The following is a 25,099-nucleotide window of genomic DNA, read 5'->3' as shown; positions in this document are numbered from 1 at the left end:
TTATCCTAGGTCTGGAAGTGGCCGTCCCCCTCCTGCCGCTCTTTGCCATGTGTCACTTTGTTCCGTTAGTGACTGATACCCATGTTTATTCGTTCGATTAACTTGTGAACTCGTATATTCATCACTAACATCATTGCCCTCTCTTTAAGCGACAGTACAGATAACAATGACAAAGCATTTACCGAGTCTAGCAAGTGATCAATGTGAATTCTCGAGGTTTCAACCAATAATTGTCCGTGCATGTCAACAACCCTGAAGTGTCACTTCTCCTCTTGGCTCACAAACCACCTACAGTTCCAATAGCGGGAAACGTAACACCCGAAGCTCCTTGATTGTCTTCCCAATCCGTTTTCTGTAGCACAGATACGTTAACGTGCTTGTACAATGAACCTTGCTTTTTCTTAGTTTGTTTTAGTGCCAACACAACGGTTTTGATAATGTCCCAACCTTAAGAGTGTGATGAGAGGCTTACGATACTGTAGCTGATAGTAGAGTGCCCTTGATAATAATCAACAACAAAACCAACCGGCTTTAAATTATAAGACAGATCGAATGGATCCGGGGGATCATGCATCATGTTTACAATGAAGAGGCATAAGTAGGTGGAAGTCTGGTTTCGTTTTATTATATAGTCTAATATGTCTTCATATACATCCATAATCTCATATAACTCCCTTCCCGTCTCATTCCTCATAAACATGCAGCATTCTGTCCCATAATATATAGACTTGTCTTTAGACGTGCTGCAATTACAGCTCATCCTTTGCCCCAGCAGCATTGCCGCCGTTGCCCTCCTTACCACCATCTTGAAGACCCCTCTTGACCATAGAGCTAACAATTTCATAGACAACCTGGGCAGCAGCTAGGGCAGTTTCCTCGCCTCCGTTCTGGTAAGCAGGGGATACTTCGACAACATCAGCACCGACAAGATTCAGGCCCTCAAGCCCACGAAGGATACGGATGAATTCGCGAGTAGACCAGCCGCCGGGCTCAGGTGTACCTGTGCCAGGCGCAAAGGCAGGGTCGAGAACGTCAATGTCCACAGAGAGATAAACGGGGTTCTCAGTACCAAGGACCTTGAGGATACCGTCAATGATGCCCTTTGTTCCAAGGTCATCAATGTCGTCGGCGGTGAAACGGACCCAGCCTTGGGATGAATCATCTTCGTGGTCGGAGAAGTCGGTGCCTGTGAGACGAGTGCGTAGACCAGCGTGGACAGAGCGCTCGGCAGAAGAGTTGGAGAGCAAGCCTTCTTGGTTTGCCATCCAGAACATGGAGCCGTGGTTAAAGTGAGTAGCTCCCCACCATGAGGGATAAGCAGCTGGGTTCCATGTATCAAGGTGAGCTGTGATGATTGTGTTAGTGGTAAGGTCTTTAGCAAGCCTACACAAGAGCTCGATTTTTCAATAATTGCCAGTCGACTCACCATCAAAGTGCAAAACCTGGATAGGCTTTCCATGGATCTCGTTCAGAGCTCGTAAAGCAGGGAGAGCCAACGAGTGATCACCACCCAATGTCACAAGACGAGCCTTAGGTGCCAGCGCGGAGACAGTCCTGCGACGACCAAGCTGCTTGAACGCCTGAGTCATCTGCTCACGAGCAATGCCGTTGTCAATTGGTGTAACAGAAACGTCACCGCAGTCAACAATCTTAGCCCAATTCTGGTACGGGTTGATACCAGCTCGGGGGTTAAAGCCACGCATCGACGTTTGGCGGGCAGACGCTGAGCGGATTGCTCGAGGGCCAAAGCGAGCTCCAGGGCGGTAGCTCACGGCTGTGTCAAACGGAACACCAACGATGGCGATGTCAAATGGTTCAGTGGGCTCTGTCAGACACTTGACATGTTTGAGATGGGCAAAGGTGTTGATGCCAGCAAAAGGCCACTGGCCGGTGTCAGCGTGTATTTCATAATGAACCCGCCATGGTAATGAAAGGGTTAATGCTCAGGGATTGTTACATACTTCGTAGCCCCATTTCGCCTCAAGCTCGTCAAGTTCCTCCTTAGTCCACTGCTTATCGTCATGTTCATGAGCGCAAGCCGCTGCCAGGCCCGCCAAAGAGAGGAGGTTCAAGAGCTTCATGATGCTAAGCTGTCGTGATATGCGAGTAAGTCCAGCTGGCAGTATCTGACCTCAAAATTCAGTGAAGGATAAGAAAAGGAAAACGAGGAAGAGGAAGAAGGGAAGGAAGTAGCATCTAATATAGCAAGTTATAGTCTCTCACAACCCCCTCCTCCTCCTTCAGTCTCTCTGCCGGTTGCCATTCGGCCCCACGAGTCAAGATGTGTCAACCCACGCCTTTCCAACATAAAGAAAGACTCAAAAGAGTGCCACACTATCTAATTGGCTAATCGATCGAATAACTATCTGAAAATGTCACAAACCCACCCCGCAGTTCGCTACCGACCGTCTTCTTCCCCGCCTCAAAGGCCTTGAACACTGTTAGGAAGAGGTGGTTTGCCTGATTGAGGCATAGAATCGCAGATAAACACTATGAGATCACCTTTGGGTTTAGATAAAGCAGCCAGAAAATGGGTCCAGTCGCTTTGGAACTAGGTTGAGATAGGAAAGTTGGAGCGACAACTCGCCTCATCTGATGTCCTCGGCAGTTGTGAAATAAACAGCAAAATACGACTTGAAAAGGTTATGTCTTTTTTCGTATTACAATTATTGATGTTATGCTCTCAATGTTCGGGAATACTACATTTTGCCAAGAAGGCGATACGTAAGTATGGCCTTCGAAAACATAACACCCAATGGTAAGCCCATGATAGATACCTAGCACTTCAATATCGACGGTCATTGTCTCCTCGACATGACAATGCTCATCAAAGAGTAGGCATACATACAATTTCAGTAAATCTTTCTAACAGTCAGTGTAACTCATCAAGGTCCCAAATACGAAATGCAGAAATTTTCTATAACATAGTATGAATCAAGACAAGACATTGATGTAAATTGCACCCCAATCGCCAAACTGTCCTATCAAAGCATTCCCGCCTGGATGTATGAATTGTCATCGCCCGCAAGCTCTCGCGTACTTCCCCGCCCCTTACTTCATCAAACCGTCTTGGGAGGATCAGAGAACGAGCGTCCTTAGATGCCGGCCATAAAAACTCAACGAGTTCGCGGAACAGAGCCGGCTCGTCGTCAAGAGAGGCTCCGGTTGCCGGCCAGGGCTACGCCCAGCGTCCCTTAGCAGCTCTTTGATCCGCGTTGCCGTTTTTTCGATCGTCTGTCTTTCCTTCACGGAACAAGACACATTCTCGTTCCACCATCTAACCCACGCTGAGAATAGGACGACCAATCCCCGCGAAACACCTCACGTTCCGTTTCACCCGCTCAAGTCATTCCAATGTCGTCTCGTCGTGCCTTTATCAAGGGTTTCGATTCGTGCATCTCAACTGAGCATGTTGCTGGCTGACAACCATTTTCACTGAGTAGAACAAGGTGGTGTCATGACCAGGCTGTGGCCTACCTCTGTCCTTTTATAGGACGAGGCACTTGTGTGACTTCTTCTTTGGGGCGGGGGGTTCGAGAGCAGCCACAATAGCCTGCATAATGGTCAGAGGAAATTCTAAGAGGGCCTTCTTAGGCTACAATGGGTTTCACGAATGACAACATACCTCGTCAAACACATCCTTAAGTTTGTACTGGGTAAGGGCACTGCACTCGACATACTTGACCGCACCTAGGTCTTTGGCCATTCGCTCGCCGTCCTCTCGTCGCACTGGCTGCATCTTCTGCTTTGACAGCTTCTCACGGACGCTGGGATCATCTCTCAAATCGACCTGAGTGCCAACAATCAAGCAGGGAACACCAGGGCAGTGGTGGCGGACCTCGGGGAACCATTTCTCGCGAACGTTTTCGAATGAAGCGGGCGAGGTGACGGAAAAGCAGACAAGGAAAACATCGGTTTGAGGATATGACAGAGGTCGCAGCCGGTCGTAATCTTCTTGACCAGCGGTATCGAATAGTCCGAGAGTGTATGGCTCATCACCGATCCTGCGGCCTGTCAGCAATCTTTCTATAACCGATTGCGTTCGTCCACTGAAAACATGCGCAAGAGGGTTATATCGCACAGGACTCAATATGACATTGCTCCTGGTGACCAATATGGCATTCGCAGCACAGGACGTCCATTACAGGTGGGGTGCGGCGTGTGGGGGGCTGGCGTCGATCTGAAGGGTGTGCAGGTAGACTCACATAACAGTGACAGCGTAATTGTCGAAGACAGTCGGGACATATTCGGATGGGAATTTGTTTGTTGTATAGCTGATGAGAAGACAAGTCTTTCCAACAGCACCGTCACCAACGACGACGCACCTGAATAGGGGTTAGATAAATTAGCTCCTTGAGAAAACAGGCAAAATGGCAAGAGAGGGACGAAATGGCATGCAGTGCCGATGCGCAGGTATGCCGGGGGCGCTGTGCTTTAGAGTGACCTCGGTGAGGAGATAAATCGAGGCAAAGCACAGCAACGGATAAAGCAGCACAGCGGTACGAGCCTGTGCTTCCAAACGTACTTGATAGTAGCGACAACCGCCATTGTTCCTCTCAAAGGCTCCTGTGCAGGAGCTTGACTCTGTCAAAGCGAAATGCAAGCGGTCGAGAGTAGCGAAGCTCTATTGGCGGGCGGATGCGCGCAACTACGGTAAGAGAGCGGGGGGGAAGCGGAGCGGAGAAAGTCGAGTCGGTGTCGGTGTCGGTATTGGTATCGATGTCGGGGAAGATGGGTCGCGAGATGAGGGATAAGTCAATATCAAGAGATTGTTTTCGGCGTTGTATGGTTTTGATGGCGGATGTAGGTGGTCGAAGTCAAGATTGAGGTGGATGCGGCCTGTGGTAGATAGGCAGGCAGATTGGTTGGCGGCGGATGGGCAACTATGGAGTTGCGTTGCGTTTTGATTCGGTTTGGCCTGGCTCGGTTTGGCCTTGGGCGGTGGTGCAGCAAATGGGTGGAGGCGGAGAGGCCCGTTAAGTGAGAGGAAGGGGAGGAGAGGAGAGGAGAGGAGAGGAGGGAGCAGGATGCTACCTGGGTATGGTTGGCGGGAGACACGGGCAGTTAATCGATTTGATGTGCGCCTAGCAGTAGTAAAAGAGAGAAGAGAGAGAGGGAAAGTGAAAGCAGTAGGGGAAAAAGAGAGAGGCGCAGGGTCCTAGATTGGTGATAACGGTAGTAGGTAGATACTAAGTGGTGGTAATGGGAATGGAAAATGGTAGCTTGTGGCAGCGGCAGTAAGTGGCAGTGACGGTTACGCGCAGTGGGCCTTGATGAAGTCTATGCGGGCAACAGAGCAGTGCACAGTAGAACATCGTCGTAGAGACACCAAGCCAGGCAGAAAATCAAGGCAAAGCCAAGTAGGACAAGTCTGACAAAGTACCTGCTACGTTGGATAATGGACCACTAGACCTACTCGCCTTAGTAGGGACCAGCGCTACCAGTCCATCCCAGAGCCAACCTTTGCCAGCACAGACAAGACAGGGGATGGGTATTACAGGGAGTGACCGAGGAGGGGGAGGTTGGATTAGCACCACTGAAGTTCCAGGTTTAACCCAAGGACCCGACAGATTGTACCAAGGTATGTGCTTTTACGTACAGCAATGTACAATATTGAGCTGCGAGGCTGGTGGTATAGCAAAGTACCATTTCGAACAACCGAGTAGACAGTCTAATAGCTCTACAAGTGGAGGTGAATTGGTATTTCTGTCTGCCCACCAAGCTACACATGGCAGTTATGCAATCGGCCACTACGAGGTAATACGACAATAAACGGTCAAGATCATAAATACCGACCACCTGCTAGTAAGTGACTACAGTAACAATACCGGGCCTGTCCGTGTTGTTAATGCCTGTGCTACTCTAGATACCTCTTTGGGCAAGTATCGTCGTGTTTACCGACTTTAAGGATCCAAGATAAGAGCAAGGGTCCAAAATATTGTGGGCGTGTTGATGGGCAATTATGTTGGTTGATGCTAATACTACGTACTTGAGTGACAGGTAACTCAAGACAAACAGATTCAGTCAAAACCTAAAGAGATCGGGTAATAAGAAGAAATTGTGCCTGTAGTTATTACATATGAAATGGCGATGCAAAGACGCTCGGGTTTTTTATTGACAGTCCCTATGTGCAGCGACGATCCACTGTTAGCTGTTAATAGCTTGCTACCCCTAAATCCGTCACATCAACGTCATGTTTTCAAGTATCGCTCTATCAGTCGGGTATCGGATTCATTAACACCATTTAACCTTGCCTGGTATCATCATTACTCGATTTAACTTACCTTTAGTCAATCATGAATTTCTTTTGCCATCGACCTGAAGGTGAAACAAAATGCGAGAGATCTTCTTTGTGACGACACAACCTTGACCTTGGCACAAAGATATGGTCTGTCTTTGTCTGCAAAAGGCAAATAAACGGACTGCGCGAGAACCCTTTCCTTTGATCAAATATCCCGACTGGCAGTACCTAGTCAAAGACAACAAAAAAGAAACGATTGGTGACAACACGAGACCCGGTCAATGGCGTCTCTACTTCTAACACTATGGCTCAAACAGTTGCCAGTGCTTGCACAAAGGCCATCTGCATCATCGTGAAAAAGCAATAACCAGTCAAGGGGGGGTCAACGACTAGGATGATGATCTTCCTCCACGAGTTGGTCAGGTCTGGTTGTTCTCCGTGCGCTGCTTTGTTGTCCTTCTAGAGATTGCTTGTCCTTTGGACCGCTTTACCATGTGGTTTGGTCTCATATCAGATCGTTGTCTCATCCGATTGGGCTCGCTATATTCGGAAGACTCGTCCTGTCTTGTCTTGATGACTTCGCCTCGCCTCGCCTTGTGTATTGCACGAGCTGCTGTGAGGTCCATGGTTCGACCTTAGACATGGAAATCCATCTAATGATACCCGAGAGAGCTGGGCCGAGGCCTGTTGTAGGCCCAAGCTCGTAACCAACTTGGTCCCATGTATGGGCTAAGTCTGTGTATGCCCTATGTCGCAGCGTTTGTGTCTTCGTCTTCGTCTGTGTATGTCTTCTCCTAGCATCCTTTAAGGAGTGTGCTTTGACGCAAATTGAGAACCACGCGTGACCACAGCACATGGTGGATCTCTATGCCATGCGTTTCGTCTTGGGGACCTGTGTAAACGACCCCGGTTTTCTTTGACGATCAGTAGTGAGTCGTTTATGTGAAGAATGTTGAACATAGACTCCTGTCCAACACACACTGAAGGTCTGCAAGACCAACCACAACCAACCTCTTTTGCAAGGCTGCTCAAGTCCCTGCTGTTTGTGAAGCCAACACAAGCTACCTAACAGATTGCCGTTAGTCAGGGAATTCGGCTAAACCACGTTGACAAGACAGACAACCTGGTAAGAAACAAAAAATCGGTGACTGGGGGAACACGCGCAGACCCAAATCTCGGGATAGTTATCCTAGCACCCGCTCGCTAGTAAAGGGAACTTACCGACAAACACTTTAATTCACACTCAAGCTTCAGCCCAGGGATATTACTTTTACCAAGGATTCCCTACTCAAGTTTATGCAGTGGAGATCAGTCTCAAGGCTTGCTTCATACTGCACATGCGTACAAGTTGCAATGCATGTGAGTCCGTTTTGTCCTGTCCTATGCCGTTTATTTAACGGCTGTCAAAATTCTCCTAATGCACTGTTGGTTCGTGTCGAGCAACGTGGGACGAGTACAGAGTAGGGGGATGCAACTTAACTGTCTGTCTCACCGTCCCATCAGGCTGCATGCTATTTCCATCCAACGTGGCTCTGGCTGAGACACGGGCTCCATTTCAATCTGCATATCTGCATGGTCTTGTGTGGCTTAAATTGAGTCCTTCTGTTGGATGAACATGGTAATCAAGTCGATTATCACGGAGCACCCTGAAATTCGAAACGAACATTGTCGAATTCGGTTGAACGTTGGTAAAGCTTCAGGTTAAGTTATCAGCATGTTAATTTATCAAGGTTTCGATCCCATCTTTCCTAAACACTGAGGCTTAACTTCTGCCATCTTACCGATTGACTCTTATTTTGAAGTGAATACAGAGCACACATTAAGATATATATATCTAGTTTTTTTCGAAGCTGAGTGAGTATATACTTTCTCCAATGCCTACCTTCCTAATAGAGTGCCGTCACATATATATGCCAAGGCCGTCGGCGTACCTCTCGGCGAACTCCTTGAGGAGCTACGAAAAGTGCATCATGCCACGCTCTAGACATTGTAACGCCACCTCTACATGAATTCCTCTTTTCGACAACTAGAATTGTCTAGATTCTGACTAGGAATTCGTAAATCAATATGCAATCCTACCCAATGGTGACGATCTGAAATGGTCACTCTGAGTGTTGTTGAGGTAACTTCCAGCAACATAAAGACTTTCGCATTCAGTATTATTCATAACAGCCGTGAACTATCCACCAGGAATAGATCTTCAACCCCATACTTCATATGGCATATCAAGAGATCTTCCGATATTTTCTTAACTAAATCGACTAGCGTCCGCGAAGCCGTTGAAGTATATCTTGAAAGGTGGGTAGCTCCCGCCTATGTTTCCTTCTGTCCACAACGCTGAATGGCCCGGACTAGTTTCTTCTTGCAGATGATCATGCAACCGGTAGTTGAGAACAGTCTGCAGCTTCGGCCAACATCTCGAAGTCATCAACACCCAATCTGGCGCTAAGCCTCAAGGGGAGAATTGACCTGTCATCCATCCATCGTCGGGGCGCAAAAGGTCCGCAATCCGGAAAGTTGAGTGGGTACAGAGAGAAAGAGGAAAGAGGGCGGCTATATGTCGAGAGAAAATAGAGTCGGTTATAACTCAACGGTTCCGCTCTGGCTTGTTTTGCTTTGATGGACACTCTTTTGGAATTTGGTGGACTGAGCGCTCTCTACTGAGGGGACTGTTGACCATGAATTTGCTCGGATGGACTCAGAGGGATAAGCCTCCAGTCCTGCTCAAGGTGAGGTCCTCAGCTGGTCTCATCGTCACCACATGTTCCTTTGCCATCTTCACTGTAAGTAATATCCGTTCTCTGGCTTGGCTGAACAGCTTGACTTATCTCACTTGACAGGACATCTTCCTGTACGGTGTCATTGTGCCTATTCTCCCATTCTCTTTCGAGGAACGGGTTGGTATTAGTCCAGACAAAGTGCAATATTGGGTTTCGATAGCATTGGCCGTTTTTGGTGCTGCCCTCTTGGCAGGCTCTCGTAAGTTTTTTTTCTTGCCCCTTGAAACGACGATCTGATTTCTGATGGTGGCTATGACAGCTGTTTGGGGTTATTTAGCGGATAGAAACCACAATCGTAAGATCCCCATGCTGATAGGTCTCATCGTACTATGCGGAGCTACCGTCTTTCTATGCGTTGGCCGTACGCTCGCTCTTTTCATGGTTGGCCGTGCTCTGCAAGGCATATCAGCGGCACTGACTTGGACTGTTGGCCTCGCGTTGGTTGTTGATACTGTCGACAAAGAGCACATTGGTAAAGCTATGGGTTGGATTAGCACTGCTTGTAGCCTGGGTATCTTGGTGGCACCTCTGCTGGGTGGTGTTGTCTATGGCAAAGGTGGCTACTATTCTGTTTTTGCAATGTGTTTCGGTCTACTTGCCGTAGACATTGCCCTTCGTTTTGCAATCATTGAAGTCAAGGACGCCAAAGTTTGGCTCGATAGGGCGGGAATAACACCATCCGCAGATCAAGAGTGCGCTTTGGAGGGACCAAATGAATCAAAGGGTGACAAGACTGAAGATGCACCTGTTCGGACAACTGACGACCAGGCTAAGGAAGTGCCAGACCCATCACGCTCACCTATCAAGACTCTAGTCAAGCTTTTGAAGCAACCCCGATTCTTGGCTGCTCTGTGGGGAACATTTGTCCAGGCACTCATCAACACGGCACTTGAAAGTACGCTTCCTCTCCTCACGCATGAGATCTTTGGATGGGACTCGATAGGGGCAGGTTTGATCTTTCTGCCTTTGATTCTGCCGTCTTTCCTTGGTCCTGTGGTCGGCATGATTGGTGATCGATATGGGCCCAAATGGCTTGCTTCCTTTGGCTTTCTCTTCGCAACACCCTTTGTTGTGTGCCTAATGTTTGTTGACAAAAACACCATACAGGACAAGATCCTATTGTGTGGTCTCCTCGCCGGTGTAGGTATCACGATGGCCTGCATCTTCGGCCCGCTAATGGCCGAGATCACATGGGCCGTTCAGGGCGAGGATGGAACTGGCGGTGCCGGCCAGATTGCTCAAGCGTATGGCTTGTACAACATGGCTTACTCGGGAGGATCTTTGGTAGGGCCTATCATGGGCGGAATGGTCAAGGATAGCTCCGGATGGGGCACTGTAGGCTGGAGTTTGGGTATAGTTGTATTTGTGTCAGGCATTCCAACGTTATTGTACACGGGTGGACCTCTCAAACACAATTTCAAGATCAAAGATCGAAGGAGAAGAAGTTTAGCTGAGGATTAAATAAAAGTGATGGATGGAAATCAACAATTAGGTATCAACTGTACAAGGTACTTGCCTCTAACGTCTCCATCTCACACTCAAGAGGTGGTAGGAGCGACCGTGGTCCGAACTAAACCCAAAATGTATAGGTAGCGCACCTGCCTGAGCAGTCAACTGCCAGGTACCTAACTACCTACCTGACTTCGCTTGTAGGCAGCATCAATATTCCTCCATCTTCAAAATATTCTCTATCAACCGTTTACCTCTTCTCATCTTAATAAATATAGAGGATAGTCGATGAAACGGCGAAACAGTCGTTCAAAGTCGACGCCTTCCTTACTTAATTCGAAACTGAGCTCCCCAGAAATTCGAGGCAAAACACTTAGCATTATGGATCAGCAACACATTGACAAGCTCCTCGAACGCTATCTCGGCCTGCTGGATGAATATACCCAACTACGCCAATCCTTGTCGCAACTGCAATCCGGTGTCTATCAGAACATCGCTCGTGCAAATTTCTCTGGAGAGAGAGGCATGAGGTACGGTCGGGACCACTACGATGAAAGAATGCAAGCAATACGGCTTCTATCTATTGGCCAAAATGAGCACCAAAGTCCCATTTTCTCACTCTTCAATGCCCCCGAGGAGGAGGAAGAAGAAGAAGAAGAAGAAGCAAAAGCGGAAGAACGAGATGAAAGCTCGGCCACTGGCGGACCCAAGCAAGGTCCAAAGCCAGAGACTGGAGAGGAAAAGCCAGCAGAAAAGAAGCTTAAGAACCCTCTGCGCTGGTTTGGCTTATTTGCTCCCATGAGCCTCCGTACAGCTCAAACACAATCTGTAAAGGCAGTAGAGGATATCATTCCTAGGATCGTGTCTATCAACGCTGAAATGCTCGATGTCGAGATTGAAGTACGACGAGCTCGAAAACGTCGTGCCAAAGCAGAGATGGCAGAGAGAAAGTCAGGTCAAGCCACAACGGACACTCAGTTACAAAGTCCAGCACTTGAGGCATCATGATGGTACTGTTATTTCTCTCAGAAATGGAAACAGATAAAATTCTCGAAAAATAGAATCATTCTAGATGTCCCCAAAGGTTGTTCAGACTCTCGGCCAGGGTCGGGTGAGCATATACAGCTGCCTCCAAATCCCACCACTTCAAGTTACCCATCATAGCAGTCTGCACAATCGACATTATCTCACCCCCTTCAAGACCCAAACATGTGAAACCAAGAATCTCTCCAGTCTTTACATCAACAGCCGCCTTCATCATTCCGCGTGGCTCTGCTGTCTCCAGGGCCCTTGCAACATAGCTCATCGGCATCTTGGCAATTTTGACCTCTCTTTTACTGTTGAAGAGATCGCGAGTGTGAAGTCCGACATGACCGAGCTGCGGATCTGTGTACATAACATAAGGCGTCAGTACTCTCGAAACCGAAGACTGCGTCGTTGGCATGGCTGGAGTCGTGGATGTCATGCTCTTTGGCAAGAGGTTTGTGCGAATGATGCGAGAATCATCATACGACATGTGCGTGAATGCAGCACCGCCGTGGCAGTCGCCCAGGGCATAAACATCAGAAGCTGAAGTTTGTAACTTGTCATCCACCACTATATGTCCCTTGGTCGTCGTTTTAATACCAACTTCGGAAAGGTTGAGTCGATCGGTGTTAGGTACCCGCCCAGCAGCCAACAGAATATGCGATCCAGCGACGTCAGTCTGACCATTTGTAGTTTGGACGTTTACCACAAAAGAAGTCTTCGAGTCTGCGGTGGATGAGATTGAATTTACTGTACTCGACAAGTGTACAGTGAGGCCATCCTGTTGAAGGATATCGTAAAGGCATTCGGCTATGTCAGGGTCCTCACGCCGCACAAGCTGCTTCGCCCTCTGAATAACCGTCACTTCAGAGCCCAAGCGACGAAAGAGTTGTCCAAACTCAAGGCCGATATATCCGCCGCCTAGCACTACGAGATGTTCTGGGACCTCGTCAAGCTCCATTATAGAGGTTGAGTCGAGAACTCGTGCTGGATCAACATCACCTAGACCCGAAATCTCTGGTCGCGATGGTCTCTCACCCACGTTGATGAATATCTTGTCGGCACTAACCTCCTTCTCACCCCCATCATTCAACACAACTTTGACTTTCTTATCTCCCACAAAACTTCCCTCTCCCATAATGACATCCACTCCCGCTGCATTCAGACCTCTGACACTACCCGAGTTCCATTGCTCGACGATTGCACGCTTACGCTGCCTCACACGAGCCATATCGATCTCAAAGTTGCCGTTTCCTGCATGTACGCCATAATCTTTACCTCGTCTGGCCATGTAGGCCGCTCGTCCAGATGCAATCATGGTCTTTGTAGGTGTACATCCAACGTTGACACAAGTGCCGCCCAGTGCCGTGCGTTCGATGACGGCTGTCTTGTGACCGGCATTGGCAAAGGCTTTAGCGACAGGGTTGCCGCTTTGGCCAGAGCCGATGATGATAGCGTCGTAATGGGCGGCCATTGTGTGAAGGAGTTGGCGTTTGATTATCCTTGGGGCGGGAGTAAAATAGAAGGCTAAGTTGGTGAGCTGGTTCATTTATACAGACATGAGTCGGTTAAGTCGGCACTGATTTAACTGAAGACGACCAAAAGAGCCGTGGACAGAAGCTTCTTATGTTTGAGTCGCCTTTCATCTGTTACGATGTGGTAGTGCTTACGTTTTTATGACTGTTGTTAAATACACTTTGGATGGTGGCATACCTGCATCAAGCCATCATGCTACCCCTCATAAGACTGTCACATTCTCCTTGGCCAGCGAGCTTCGTCAATAACGCTGACCAAGTGCGGGCGCTGCAGAGTAAAGGATGAATAAGCTGCTTACATAGCGTCGCCGATGGCGCCTCATTGCTGTATATATAATTCAAACAGTAGTACTCATGAAACAAACTCTATGTTACAAAACCCAGCATCATGCCATGTCTCTTCTCATAACATCGGCTCCTCACCTTGTATACTATCCCCATCATCAGCGCCGTCACCGCGCAGCAATCCGCTGCTTTCGCCGCCGCCGTTGTCGTCTGGCGTCCTATCTGCTACACCAGTCTCATGGCCAGCACCAGTTGATGCTAGGCCCATGGTGCGACGTGTCTCCTCAGCACCGTTGAGAACATACCAGACATCCTTCTTTGTTAACAAGCCCTGAAGGACGCCGCGGTCGCTGAACAGGAGATACCGTAAACCAAGTTTCTGGAAGTAAGTCGCGACAAGGTGGAGACTTGTACGTGAGAATTGAGTGAGGGGCGTTTGATCCATCCATGGACGAAGATCAAGAGTAGTGCGAGGGTCGGCCATGGGCTGATGGGAAAAGAAGGTTTCCGTCTCTGGGGGGAGCGAACGAGGTGCGTTCGTAGCAGCCGAGAGGTTGTACGCGAGCTCGCCACGAGAAATATAGCCGAGAAGAATAGCTTCTCTGGGATCGGATATGACTGGAAAGCCACGATACGGGTGCATCTCAAGTATAGTTGTAAGCGAGGAAATGGTATGGCCTGTGGCAGTAAGGACAACGAGGTCCTCAATGCGAGTCATAACTTGCGCAGCGGGAATATCAGGGATAGCATCGTTGTTCTCGCTGTTGTCAAGGAAAGGGTACTCGTTGAAGTGAATCCATGATTCGTAGATACCGCGACGCGAAAATGCATCGCCTACCCATTTTGATATCATGACCGCAATCATGATGGGAAGCACATATGTGAGAGCACCAGTGAGTTCGAACATGATGACCACGATGGAGACCGTCAGACGAGTGACACCAGCAAGAGACGCCGCTGCGCCGACGATAGCGTATGTGCCTGGCGTTACGCAGGGAATGTCAGGCTCGCATGAGCCAAAAAGGAAGAAGCCTGGGTGGTTTGTGACCCAGATCTCCATGATGATACCCACGGCACGGCCTGTCAAGGCACCAATAGCCATCGAGGGGAGAATAATGCCGGCAGGAATTTGCAAACCAAACGTTACAGCAGCAAGAAAGAAGCCTAAGACTGATGCAAAGACAAGGAGGACAATAGTTTTGGCCGAAGCGGCTCCTGTTCTACAGAGGCCGATGGGGTCGTCAAGAACTTGTGAGCACTCAGAGAAAAGGTTCGAGACCAGCTCAGTCGTTTGAAGCTTCATGTAGAAGTTGGGATAGTTTATGAGTGCAGTGAAGAAGGCCACGATGAGAACCTGGATAAACGGACCAGGGATCCATCGGTTTGCCTTTTTCCAGCGAGCGATACCCATGTTGAGCTTGATGAACAGACCACCATGAATACCCTAGAAACGCTGTCAGCTATAGGTCTCTGCCGCAGGAGTATTCGACTTACACCTAGAACACCCAATATGGCATAGGGTAGCAGCTCAAAGCCATGCCATCCAATGCTGTAGTGGACCTGATACAAGACAAGTTTGCCAGATCTGAAGGGATCGAAAGCTTGAAGAACGACAGCGGCAGTCATGGCACAGACAAAGCTCTGCCACATCGTCTTGTCGGGGAAGTAGTAAGATAGGGTCTTGGAAGGATCAGTATCAAATGTCTGAGAGTGTATGGACGCCACTGACCTCCAAACTGAACAAGACGCCGCCAATGGGTGATCCGAAGGCGACCGAGACACCCGAAGCGGCAGCAGCTGACAGGACCTCACGTTTTCGAGCTACCAACGTCAGCCAAGAGTTGACAACTGCGAGTTGAAGTTTGCTTACCTTCATTGTCATTGATGTTTCGAAACAGTTTCGTAAAGACGTTTGCGCAACAGCAAGCGACGTGAATCAAAGGGCCTTCTTTTCCTAGCCACATGCCTGATGCCACAGCAAGAGACTACGAGTGTGTGAGTGACCAGGCATGTTAACAGCGGGGCCTAAACTTACGAGTCCCAACGATTTGGTTATAAGAGTCCAGATTCCGAGGAACCTTCGAATAACGAAGCCCCCAAGGACGGTCTTGATCTCGGGGATACCACTGTGCTTAGCGTAAATCGCATATTCCTGGACAAGAACAGCAGAAACATAAGCGAACAGCATCTGAAGGCTATCGTTAGCTATGTTCCAAATGGACGGGGCTAGGCCAGGATATATCGTACCGCAAGAGAAACAAAGAACAAGTATTCAATAAACCACTTGCCACCTTTCGAATGCACACCAACAGCATCACCCCAAGACTTCCAGCCGTCGCACTTAGAACCCTGGTCATAGCCGTAACAGCAAAAGGCCTTATTAAGGTAGAAATGGCCTCCTTCCGGACCGCTGGAGCAGTATCCCTCCTTCAAGTCTCCAAGCCAATCGGTTGTAACGTTGATTCCCGCAGCGACAGCTCCCACGAGCATTCCTGTCAAGAGTAGGACGATCCAGACTTGGCTAGCATCAATGAGCCGTCGCACAGGACCTATAACGCCGGATGCGCTCGAGTAGAGCATTCGCAACCGCTGGCGCTCCTTTGTGTATTCAAAAATCCAATCAATGGCCGTAAGATCCTCGTACCCGACTCGACGTCCCGGTCCCTCGACGTACCAATCGTGCGGCGCTCCATCCTTGGTAGCTTCGTTAAAGATGACAGGTTCGGCGCGCAGGGAAGTGTTGGAGCCAGGGAAAACAGTAGGCGAAGCTCCCCTCGAGGAAGCATTGGATCGCGAGCCTGTGATTGCGGAGAGAAGTCGAGAGGGCGCAGACCATAATGAGGGGCCTTGTCTTCGCTTGAAGGTCATGGGCGCACTCAAGTTGCTTTGCAGGGGGTCCTCGCCTAGCACATGGTCTCTATCGCGCGCCCTCCCACGACCGCTGTCGTTGCTGGCGTTGTCATCGAGAAAGTCGAGCTCATCACGATCTTCGGAATTGGGCGTTTGCGACGAGGACGAAGCGGACGTGGAAGCGAAGGCGTAAGGGTATGTATCGTTTCGGGACGCTCCAGACATGATTCGGCTCATGACATTGTGCGACAGGGGCGCTCACAACTCGAGGTTTTCGCGACAAATAGAGAGACAGGAACAAAGAGAGACGAATTTGAGAATAAAAAAAGTATGTGGTATGAAACAAGAGGTTGTTGATGGAGTGAGGCTCAATACAGGCGTGGCAAGGCGCAGCAGCATGCCCATGCAATGGAGGACACGCAGTAACTAGGACTTACTCAGGCAGGTAAGTTTGGTTGGTTTCAGTGGGCTGTTCTATAGCTGTAGTGTAGGTATAACAAGCCTTTATTGCCTAAAGCGTCGAACCAACTGTCTGAACGCATCCATCATGGCGTTTGTTATTTATATCTGAGACAGGGGAACAGTGGAAGGTATTGAAACATAAACAATTGTTTTTCCAGATTGCCATGAGTCTTAATAACATTGTCTTGCAATGTTTTACCTGTGACAGGTACAGTATTTCCTATTTCCTCCCATAGGTATATTTTAGGAATGATAAATCGATTAGCCAATTAGTTAGTCAATCTGTAGTCAGTAACTATTAAATATTTGGCTGGCATAAAACCAGCTTTTGCTTTCTGTTCTATTGATATTGTCGTCGGAGGTTTCTAGAATACGGACCTATGCAATCTAGAAATAGTGGGTCTGTCAAAGTTGCCTACTATTGCAGGTCCATCAACATGAACTCTTAACAGTTACTCCTGACTACCTCGGGTGTATCTCAATATTGAGCCAGTCCTTACGTGCAATACTCGCAAGGAATCAGATTCATAGCAAACTATAAAAGCAAGCCCATCCATCTAAGCTATATACTCAAAATAGCACCACAGCAAAGATGGAGGAGAATACACCTACTACAGCAAAGATGGAGGAGAATACACCTACTACAGCATCGCAACCGGCGGATATCAACAAAATACTGTCTCTCCTAAGAGCAAAAGATGATACCCAAAGATTTGTAGGATTAGCGCTCCTCAAGTCCGTCCTCGATGGCTCAGAACAACTACAACAAGATGAGCAAACAGTCCAAAGCTTGTGGTCTAGTCTTTCACCAAAGTTCCTCGATCGCCTACTACGAACAGGTTCAAACCCTTCGACCAAGAATTCAAAAGAAATGCTTGACTTGGTTGTATCTGTTTTGCATATATTTTCTATTCTACTCCCCGACCAAGCGACAAGCGATGCCAAGTTCATCAACAGAATCCCTCTCCTCGTCAACGCAGTCCTATATAGGTATGACGCCCAGTGGAATTTACTATCAAATACTGACCGTGCAAACCAGTTCCGATGACACCACAAAGTTGATACTTCAGCTGCTCCATACTCTTGTCAGCTCGCAACAAGGAGCGCAAGCATTTGTCAAGATAGAAGACTTTAGCTCACTCACTGAGATCGCACCCAACCATGCCCAGGTTCTCGACATACTCTGTTTTGCATGGCTCAACTCTATGACTGGAGTCGAGGATCACACTGCGCTGGCTAAACAAGTTGATGGCACACTTCAAAGTCTAGTCTCGTCTTTCACCGGGACTGATGCAGTGACGCTTCTCGAGTTTCTTGGTTACTTTCTCCGGCACGCCAATTCTATCGTATGCAATCAATCATGCCAGCAAACACTCTTGCTAACTGATATTCTAGATTCTACCTAGACAGCCTAAATGGCTCAAAACTGTGGTCAATCATATTAGAAAACTTGTCACCAGTAGGCCAACACCAGAAGCTCGTGCAGCCTATACCAACGCAACAGCTTCAATACTTCAAGCCTTCCCGACTGAGGCTCGTAAACTCGTTTTCACAGACGACAGAAAGGAAGAGAAAGCTTTCTCCTATCTACTCATCAATCTTCTCCTCATTGATATACGAGCCTCTACCCCTAGTCTCCTGGAACAGCTGAATAAGCCCGAGTATCCCAAGGTATCGGCACGACTCACGTCGGCTTTTGATGTCATTTCCATCTTCATCGGATATCTGGTGGAATGTCTCGAAGATGAATCTCTGGAGACCTTCTTCATGACCCCAGAGAATCTTCTTCAGCTCCGTACGGGTGTCACTGAGACAATGTCCCTTACGGCTGAATATCTGCGTGACAGATGGGACGCCTCCGTCGCTGGCGCCATGGGCTTACATCCTGATGCTCGTGCTGGTACAACGGATACGTCAACTGGAAAGCACCACACACTAGCTTGGGACTCAATGAAGGACAACGCTGATGATGATATGCTCATACTCTCTGCCGTGCGTACTTTGGCACTATGGTTACGAGAGGAAGAGAATGACACCCTGCGAAAAGAAGCAACAGGGTTGATGGATATGTTCATGGATCTATACAAATCCAGCTCACAAGACAAGCTCGACTTTCGATCTGCCGTCCTCGTTGCGCTCGAAGGCTTGACTGCACTACCACAAGGTTGCGAACTGTTGCTCGCTAATGAAGGTTGGGTAATTCTTACTCGTGATCTCAGCTCAATTCTTCAGCATCCTCAAGCCTGCCGGGAACAGGATGCATCGCGAGCTATTGACATTATTCATGTTCTACTTCCGATAGTTGAGCAAGAAAACAGTGGTGTGCCCGAAAGCTGGATGGATTTGATTACTTCAGTGGCTGCATGGGACATCCCTGATTCTGAACTCTCACCCCTTCCCCAGGAAGCTCTTGTTGCAGCTTTGCAGCTCTGCTGCGCGATACTTGTTGAAGCTAATTCAGGGATGCGGCAGAGGTATCGACACTCCATTGCTGCTATTCATGGCATTGCAGCTCAGCTTGCCAAGCAGGCTGGAAAGGATAATCCTGAGATGGATATGTTAGAAGATGTACTTGCTACGCTGGCGACGTTGAATCAGTAGTGACAGCAAGGGCAAGTCATATTAGGAATTTGGAATCTTGGGTGGTAACTTCGAGAGAAAAAATGGGTATATAAGCACTTGATACTTTGAGTGAAAACAAGCGTCTGGTTCCAATTCTGGTCTGTTCAGCTTATCGACTGCCCAAGTTCTTCGATTGTTGTATGCTGTCATTTGCACATGGTAAGGTCATTAAGGCTAAAGATGTCATTACATTTAATTTAAAGCGTTGCTGTGCTTCTGAAGTCCCTAATAATACCTAACGTGACCACCAGACGCCATTGCAGTAAACGTCAAATCTAATACTCAAAATCATCATCAACTGAGGGGCCCTTGTTCTTCGTCACACTCTCCTGCTTGCGGTACATTTCAGCAACCTGTCGGCTTGTTGTGGCAGCATCAGCCTTCTTGTCGTCTCGCAAGCGGATGAAACGCGGGAATCGAAGACTGATACCCTTGTTGCCAGACGGGTCAACGCCTTCTTGAGCACCAGCCTTGTAGCGCGGGCTCAGGGTCAAGTCTGCTGTCTTGACCTCCCAGACATATTTAGGCTCGAACCAAACATCAGGCTGATGCTGGCCACCAGAAGAGTGTGAGTAGAAGGGTTTGGGCCTGTCGATAGTGATCTCAGAGAGTTGCTTGTGCAAATCTTCCAAGACCTGCTCCGAGAACCCTGTTCCAATGTTGCAGACAGTTTCGTATTTTTCCGAGTTGGGGTTGTAGCATGCCAAAAGGAATGCACCATAGACCGAGGTACGCTTGCCCTTGCCATAGTAGGCGCCCAGAACGACGAGATCCAGCGAGTCACCAACACCTGAGAGATAATCCTTCTTGATCTGTGAAAGTGATTAGTCATTCTGTTCTCGACATATCAATAGTCATCTTACCTTGAGCCAGTTTCGACTTCTCTTGCTGGGCTCGTATCCACTCTCAGTCCCATCCAACATCTTCACCATAAGACCTTCACATGATGCCTTCATACTCTCGTCAAGGAAAACTTGGATCTCTTCCAGCTCCTGGCCATCCATGTGGGTAGCAAAGGCAAACTCACCCTCCACTGGATTGAAAGCAGTTTGCAGAAGCTCACGTCGCTCACGAAGGGCTTTCTCGACGACGGCTTCGCCGTTGAGGTACAGCAAATCAAATGCAAACACGCAAACCTTGACTTTGACATCTTCAACCTTGACATCCTTCTTCTTGCGTGTCATGAGCTGCTGGAAGGGCAATACCTTCTTTTCGTCAACATCCCAAGCCACAGTCTCACAATCCAGGACGAAGCTTTTGGTATCAGGCTTGACCCAAGTGTGAAGCTTGGCCAGGATATCAGGATACTTTCTGGAGAGATCCTCAGAATTTCTGGAGAAGATACTAGCAACACCAGCTCCCACCTCCTTGGCTGCACCCTGACTCGCTTCGTTCAGTTCCTGAGGTGCATCCTTGGCCACATAGTGAATTTGTGCTCTTTCGCCGTCGTACTTGTACTCGCAGGTAAACTTCTGCCCCTCAAACCGATCAAGAACTTCAGTGATGGCCTTGGTCGGCTTGGCCAACATAGGCTTCAGTGGCACGCCGGGTCGAAGCTTACAATTATCTCGTAGCTTCATAATACCATGTTCGAGCATGGCAGGGATGATAACATCGTAACTGGGAAGCTCGCTGTAAACTGTCTTAAGAATTGACTCGCCATTCTCTAGATCAGTGGTACTAGGGACCTTATTCTTGACGTCTGCTTCATGAGCAACAATAGCTTGGGCAAGAGAAACCAGGACAGTTCTCTCAGCGAGACCAAGTCTCAGCTTTCCTTCCAAGAATCGAATAATAAACTTGGCCTCACTTGGTCCGCCCTTGTCCTTAGTAATATCAACTTTGCCGGCAGAGTTAGCGTCAGCAGCAGCAAGAAGCTTCTTTATACCATCAACCTTACGACCCTGAGCGCCGTTTCCGGTAACAGTAGCAATGTTCATTAGGCCTTGGTGGACGCCCTTGACAGTTAAAGGTTTGGGTTTGAACATAGTCCGCTGCGTTGATCGACTCTTTACAGCTACTAATCCAAGATCACCAATTTCCTTTTGGTCAGCCTTGATCACCTGGAGACTTCTTCCGGTAGTTTCGCCGATAGCTTTCATGATTAAGGATTCACCAATTCCCAGCTCGATACCAGCATAATCAGGAGCCAGCTTGTTGATCATCAGCAGGACAGTGGGCAGAAGCTCATCAGGTGTCAGCCGCATGACTTGACGAAGAAAGAGGGAGCAATGCTCCATGATGATCAGACGCTTGGTAGTCATTTCAACAAGAGAGAATGTTGTACACAGAGCAGCATATGGAACAGGTGTACCAGGCTGCCAGTCGGGGTAAGGGTCCTTAGCTTTCGACTTAAATTTTGTCTGAACCTTCTCGCGAGCTTTAGCAGCGACCTCGGGCTTCTCGTCAACATCCGCCTCATCTTCCGCTTCCGAAGCAGATGCAGTTGAGGTTTCCTCTGGGGCAGGCTCAGATGTTTCCTCTGGGGTGGGCTCCTTGGCAGCCTTTGCTCTAGGCTTGGCCTTTGACTTTTTTGGTGACTTCGGTGGTGGGCTCGATGACTTGGATTTCTTAGGGGAGACGGCTTCCTCTTTCTTAACAGGTTCTTCAGTCATCTCATCATCTTCATCCTCTTCGACTCGCTTCCGACTTCGTCGTGCTCGCTTAGTGACAGGTCCATCGCTATCGTCATCGACTTCCTCTTTCTTAATTTGGGTCGGTTCGGGTTCTGCTTTCTTTGATCGAGCTCGCTTCTTTGTTTCTAATTTCCGTATTAGAATACAGTTGATAATTTTCGAAACGTATAGTCACCTTGATCTGAGCCTGGGCTCGACTGAACCTTTACATCAGCCTCCTCCTCCTGCTTCTTTTCTTCCTTCTTTGGCTTGGTGCTGAAGGAAAGCTTTGTTTGCTGGGTCGGCGCATTCTTTGCTCCAAAGAATTTGCTATAGAATTGGTCATGGTCAGTAATGGAGTCTTATAGAGTTGAGGTCATCCCCCACACGCACCCAAGTGTGCTCTGGCCGGATTTGACATACCCGAGTGTTGCTTGTTTGGGCGCCATGATGCACAGATTCCGTGATGTTTTCCAAGGTAACAAACACAGGTAGCAACAGTTGACAGGTTTGAGTATCAATTTTGGGTTGTTCTGGCGGAGTAGAAGGGCAATTGTAAGCCCATAAGTTGAGCTGATACCAGGTACCATGACGCGCCGGCTAGGCAACCTATCGCGTTAATTAATACCTGCTATTCGCGACGATGGGTACAACCTAAACGCGCGAGATGCCTGCACCACGTGACTCGGTTGCCTAGAACAGGCAGGACGTGCACTCGGTTATCTCCAAATTAGGTTAAGTGTTCATCAAATTTATTTAGCGCAGTTGGGGTTCTTGGAGGGGCGCCTGCAAGCTCTTGTGTCCTTACTCGGTCAAGATAGGCCGAGCTGCCTTGACAATTTCATGATATTGAAACCTCATGAGGAAAAATGTTGATATGAACCGGTTAAGACAAAAGACATCCATAAGTTACACATAAAAAAAGCAATCCTGGGTCCTCGCCCTTCTCCATTTTCGGACCATGCCAGGCCTCTTTCTAGATAGATCATGGATGTATATTACAACAAGCAACAAGTGCTGGAATCATTATGGTGGTACGATTTCGCTCTCAACCCCTCTACTGGAAGTAATGGTTCTCCTCAGGAATACGTCCACGGATGTACTCGGGCTCGGATCCACGGACGTAGATGTCCTCGAACAGAATCTCGGGCTTGGCCTCAGGCGCAGCCATGGCCTCAGCAGCAGCAACCTCCTCGTTGACGTGGGCGCGGGCCTCCTTGTCAATCTTCTTGAGCTCCTCCTCAGTTGTGATCTCCCAGTCCAGAATCTTCTGCTTGAGTCCGGCAATAGGGTCGTTGGTGGAGCGCATGCGCTGAATTTCCTCACGAGTTCGGTAGGTGGTACCGGGGTCGGACATGGAGTGACCACCGTATCGGTAGGTGACGTACTCGAGGACGAGGGGACCCTTATCGGCAGCGGTGTACTCCTTACCGTACTTGACGGCAGCCTTGACGGCGAGGACATCCATACCGTTGACCTTGAGACCTGGGATATACTGGCCACGCTTGTAGTAGTCGGTCAAGGCAGAAGAACGAGCAGCAGCAGTACCCATACCGTATTTGTTGTCTACATGGTTGTTAATACTTTGTCTAGATAAGGAGGAGCAATTGACTTACTCTCGCAACCAAAGAGAGCGGGAAGGTTCCAGAGCTTGGCCATGTTGAAAGCCTCAAAGACCTGACCCTGGTTGCTAGCACCATCACCGTAGAGAATAATGGAAGCGTTCTTGTTGTTGTTGTACTTGTGAGCAAAGGCAAGACCAGCACCGACGGGGACCTGAGCACCGACGATACCGTTGCCGCCGTAGAAGCCCTTGGCGAACATGTGCATGGAACCACCCTTGCCGTATGAGATACCCTCACGTCGGCCGAGCAGCTCACCGATGATGGATCGGACAGAGGCGCCACGGAGAAGAGCGTAACCGTGGCATCGGTAGGCGGTAATGATGTCGTCCTCCTTAGTGATGGCATGCTCAATACCAACGGCAACAGCCTCCTGTCCGGTAGACAGATGGCAGAAACCACGAATCTTCTTCTCCTTGTACAGACGATCGGCCGCCATCTCCATCTGACTGCGGGATTATTAGCAAAATGGGTAATTTGGTCCCAAGAATTGATGTTGCATACCGGGTGACAACCATCTCGCGGTACATATCCTTCAACTCCTTCTTGGTCACCTCCAGGGTGTAAGGAGGGGGGTCCAGCTCGTAAGTCTCGAAGCTCTCATCGCTGAGGTTGACGGAGAAAGGCTCGTCATCGGACTATTCGATCCCGAGTATTAGCAAAGAGTCGAAGGCGCATTGGGGAGAGTCGAGGTGGCGGGCGAGGGCATTCCGAAGAACCCTGGTGGGACGGAAAGTTGCGCTTTTTCACTACTCACCTTGGGGACTGAGTGGCTCAGGGACGCAGAGGCAGCGTCGGTGGTGACGGAGCGAACAGCGGTATAAGCGGGAGCGGCGAGCTTGGTGCGCATAGGCACAGCCCTGGGGAGTCGGAGAGCTCGAGACAACATCGTGGTTATGGAATTGCCGCTGGATCAATTGAGGGATCAGGACGTTGTCGAGTTGATAACTGCGACTTGGCTGGATGGAGCTCAGAAAAAGTCACTGTTGAGCGGCTGGAGCGTTGAGCTTGGCCTCCAATTGTTGGTAGGCCTAAGCCAGGATAGGCTTAGCGATCACGTGATGTATACATGTTCCTGTTTGCTCTGAACGGTTATGGGAGATCGATTTATATGTCTTTTCTTTCAAAACAAGTCATACATGATCTTGATATCCTACACTATCTTTTGGGCGTCTTTTTGTTATAACAATTGACCACATTGCTACTATTCTACAACATACAAGACCCTTCAACTACCGCATCTTTTCGTCGGTGTAATTCTCGCCGATGTGGGGCTCGATCCCTTCTACCTCCGAGCCACGACAATGGTTTTTATTACTTGACGTCCCTTGAACTATTATTAGTCAGTCAGTCCTGCTTGTTGGCCGCCCCAATTAACCTCAACGATTTCATTCTTGGTATCAAAGAACCTAGATAAGCAGTTTCGGATGAAACACGAATTGTTGGCGTCACACATGCTTCGACATACATATTCAAAACAACGCACATCATCTGTGAAGAAATACCGAGTCTTATTGGTGGCCACGCGGTTTCAATAACGTCTAATCCTTCTATATGTAGCGTCGTTGATCTGGTATTATAACTGAAATAGCAATATCAAGAACCAGAATGC

At 48.7% G+C, this 25,099-nt stretch overlaps 9 protein-coding genes across 9 annotated transcripts; 3 read left to right on the top strand and 6 right to left on the bottom strand.

The window, feature by feature from the left end:
• Positions 1-749: 749 nt before the first annotated feature.
• EDB82DRAFT_529247 (arginase family-domain-containing protein) lies at positions 750-2,081 on the bottom strand (the record flags this gene model as incomplete). Its single annotated transcript, XM_025737571.1, has 3 exons — positions 750-1,345; positions 1,427-1,883; positions 1,962-2,081. The coding sequence occupies 3 exons, from the start codon at positions 2,079-2,081 to the stop codon at positions 750-752; spliced, it is 1,173 nt and encodes a 390-aa protein (XP_025592419.1).
• A 1,063-nt stretch (positions 2,082-3,144) lies between these two features.
• On the bottom strand, positions 3,145-4,868 carry EDB82DRAFT_301964 (cell division control protein 42). The gene is made up of 4 exons (XM_025737570.2): positions 4,526-4,868; positions 4,206-4,325; positions 3,626-4,004; positions 3,145-3,553 (listed from the first exon to the last, which is right to left on the bottom strand). The coding sequence occupies exons 1-4, from the start codon at positions 4,546-4,548 to the stop codon at positions 3,488-3,490; spliced, it is 588 nt and encodes a 195-aa protein (XP_025592418.1). The 5' UTR covers positions 4,549-4,868; the 3' UTR covers positions 3,145-3,487.
• A 3,937-nt stretch (positions 4,869-8,805) lies between these two features.
• EDB82DRAFT_301421 (major facilitator superfamily domain-containing protein) lies at positions 8,806-10,620 on the top strand. Its single transcript, XM_025737568.2, has 3 exons — positions 8,806-9,024; positions 9,082-9,220; positions 9,281-10,620. Exons 1-3 carry the CDS (start codon positions 8,920-8,922, stop codon positions 10,480-10,482), a joined length of 1,446 nt encoding a protein of 481 aa, XP_025592416.1. The 5' UTR covers positions 8,806-8,919; the 3' UTR covers positions 10,483-10,620.
• Positions 10,621-10,851: 231 nt separating this feature from the next.
• EDB82DRAFT_529244 (uncharacterized protein) lies at positions 10,852-11,478 on the top strand (the record flags this gene model as incomplete). Its single annotated transcript, XM_025737567.1, has 1 exon — positions 10,852-11,478. The coding sequence occupies one exon, from the start codon at positions 10,852-10,854 to the stop codon at positions 11,476-11,478; it is 627 nt and encodes a 208-aa protein (XP_025592415.1).
• A 55-nt stretch (positions 11,479-11,533) lies between these two features.
• Positions 11,534-12,970, bottom strand: EDB82DRAFT_479879 (uncharacterized protein; the record flags this gene model as incomplete). The annotated part of the gene is made up of 1 exon (XM_025737566.1): positions 11,534-12,970. The coding sequence occupies one exon, from the start codon at positions 12,968-12,970 to the stop codon at positions 11,534-11,536; it is 1,437 nt and encodes a 478-aa protein (XP_025592414.1).
• A 464-nt stretch (positions 12,971-13,434) lies between these two features.
• On the bottom strand, positions 13,435-16,391 carry EDB82DRAFT_548102 (chloride channel; the record flags this gene model as incomplete). The annotated part of the gene is made up of 6 exons (XM_065609520.1): positions 13,435-14,760; positions 14,811-14,996; positions 15,046-15,137; positions 15,187-15,301; positions 15,352-15,504; positions 15,564-16,391. The coding sequence occupies 6 exons, from the start codon at positions 16,389-16,391 to the stop codon at positions 13,435-13,437; spliced, it is 2,700 nt and encodes an 899-aa protein (XP_065463267.1).
• A 680-nt stretch (positions 16,392-17,071) lies between these two features.
• EDB82DRAFT_512947 (Neurochondrin-domain-containing protein) lies at positions 17,072-19,407 on the top strand. The gene is made up of 3 exons (XM_025737563.2): positions 17,072-17,618; positions 17,668-17,974; positions 18,024-19,407. Exons 1-3 carry the CDS (start codon positions 17,221-17,223, stop codon positions 19,227-19,229), a joined length of 1,911 nt encoding a protein of 636 aa, XP_025592412.1. The 5' UTR covers positions 17,072-17,220; the 3' UTR covers positions 19,230-19,407.
• EDB82DRAFT_512946 (uncharacterized protein) lies at positions 19,408-22,476 on the bottom strand. Its single transcript, XM_065608928.1, has 4 exons — positions 22,259-22,476; positions 22,062-22,195; positions 20,114-22,011; positions 19,408-20,062 (listed from the first exon to the last, which is right to left on the bottom strand). The coding sequence occupies exons 1-4, from the start codon at positions 22,453-22,455 to the stop codon at positions 19,526-19,528; spliced, it is 2,766 nt and encodes a 921-aa protein (XP_065463266.1). The 5' UTR covers positions 22,456-22,476; the 3' UTR covers positions 19,408-19,525.
• On the bottom strand, positions 22,477-24,692 carry EDB82DRAFT_512941 (dehydrogenase E1 component-domain-containing protein). Its single transcript, XM_025737561.2, has 4 exons — positions 24,245-24,692; positions 23,992-24,125; positions 23,482-23,936; positions 22,477-23,431 (listed from the first exon to the last, which is right to left on the bottom strand). Exons 1-4 carry the CDS (start codon positions 24,374-24,376, stop codon positions 22,923-22,925), a joined length of 1,230 nt encoding a protein of 409 aa, XP_025592410.1. The 5' UTR covers positions 24,377-24,692; the 3' UTR covers positions 22,477-22,922.
• Between the last annotated feature and the right edge of the window lie 407 nt (positions 24,693-25,099).

Source organism: Fusarium venenatum (genome assembly GCF_020744135.1).
Source record: "Fusarium venenatum strain MPI-CAGE-CH-0201 chromosome Unknown EDB82scaffold_4, whole genome shotgun sequence".
NCBI lineage: Eukaryota > Fungi > Ascomycota > Sordariomycetes > Hypocreales > Nectriaceae > Fusarium > Fusarium venenatum.
This window is presented reverse-complemented; position numbering and strand designations above follow the sequence as displayed.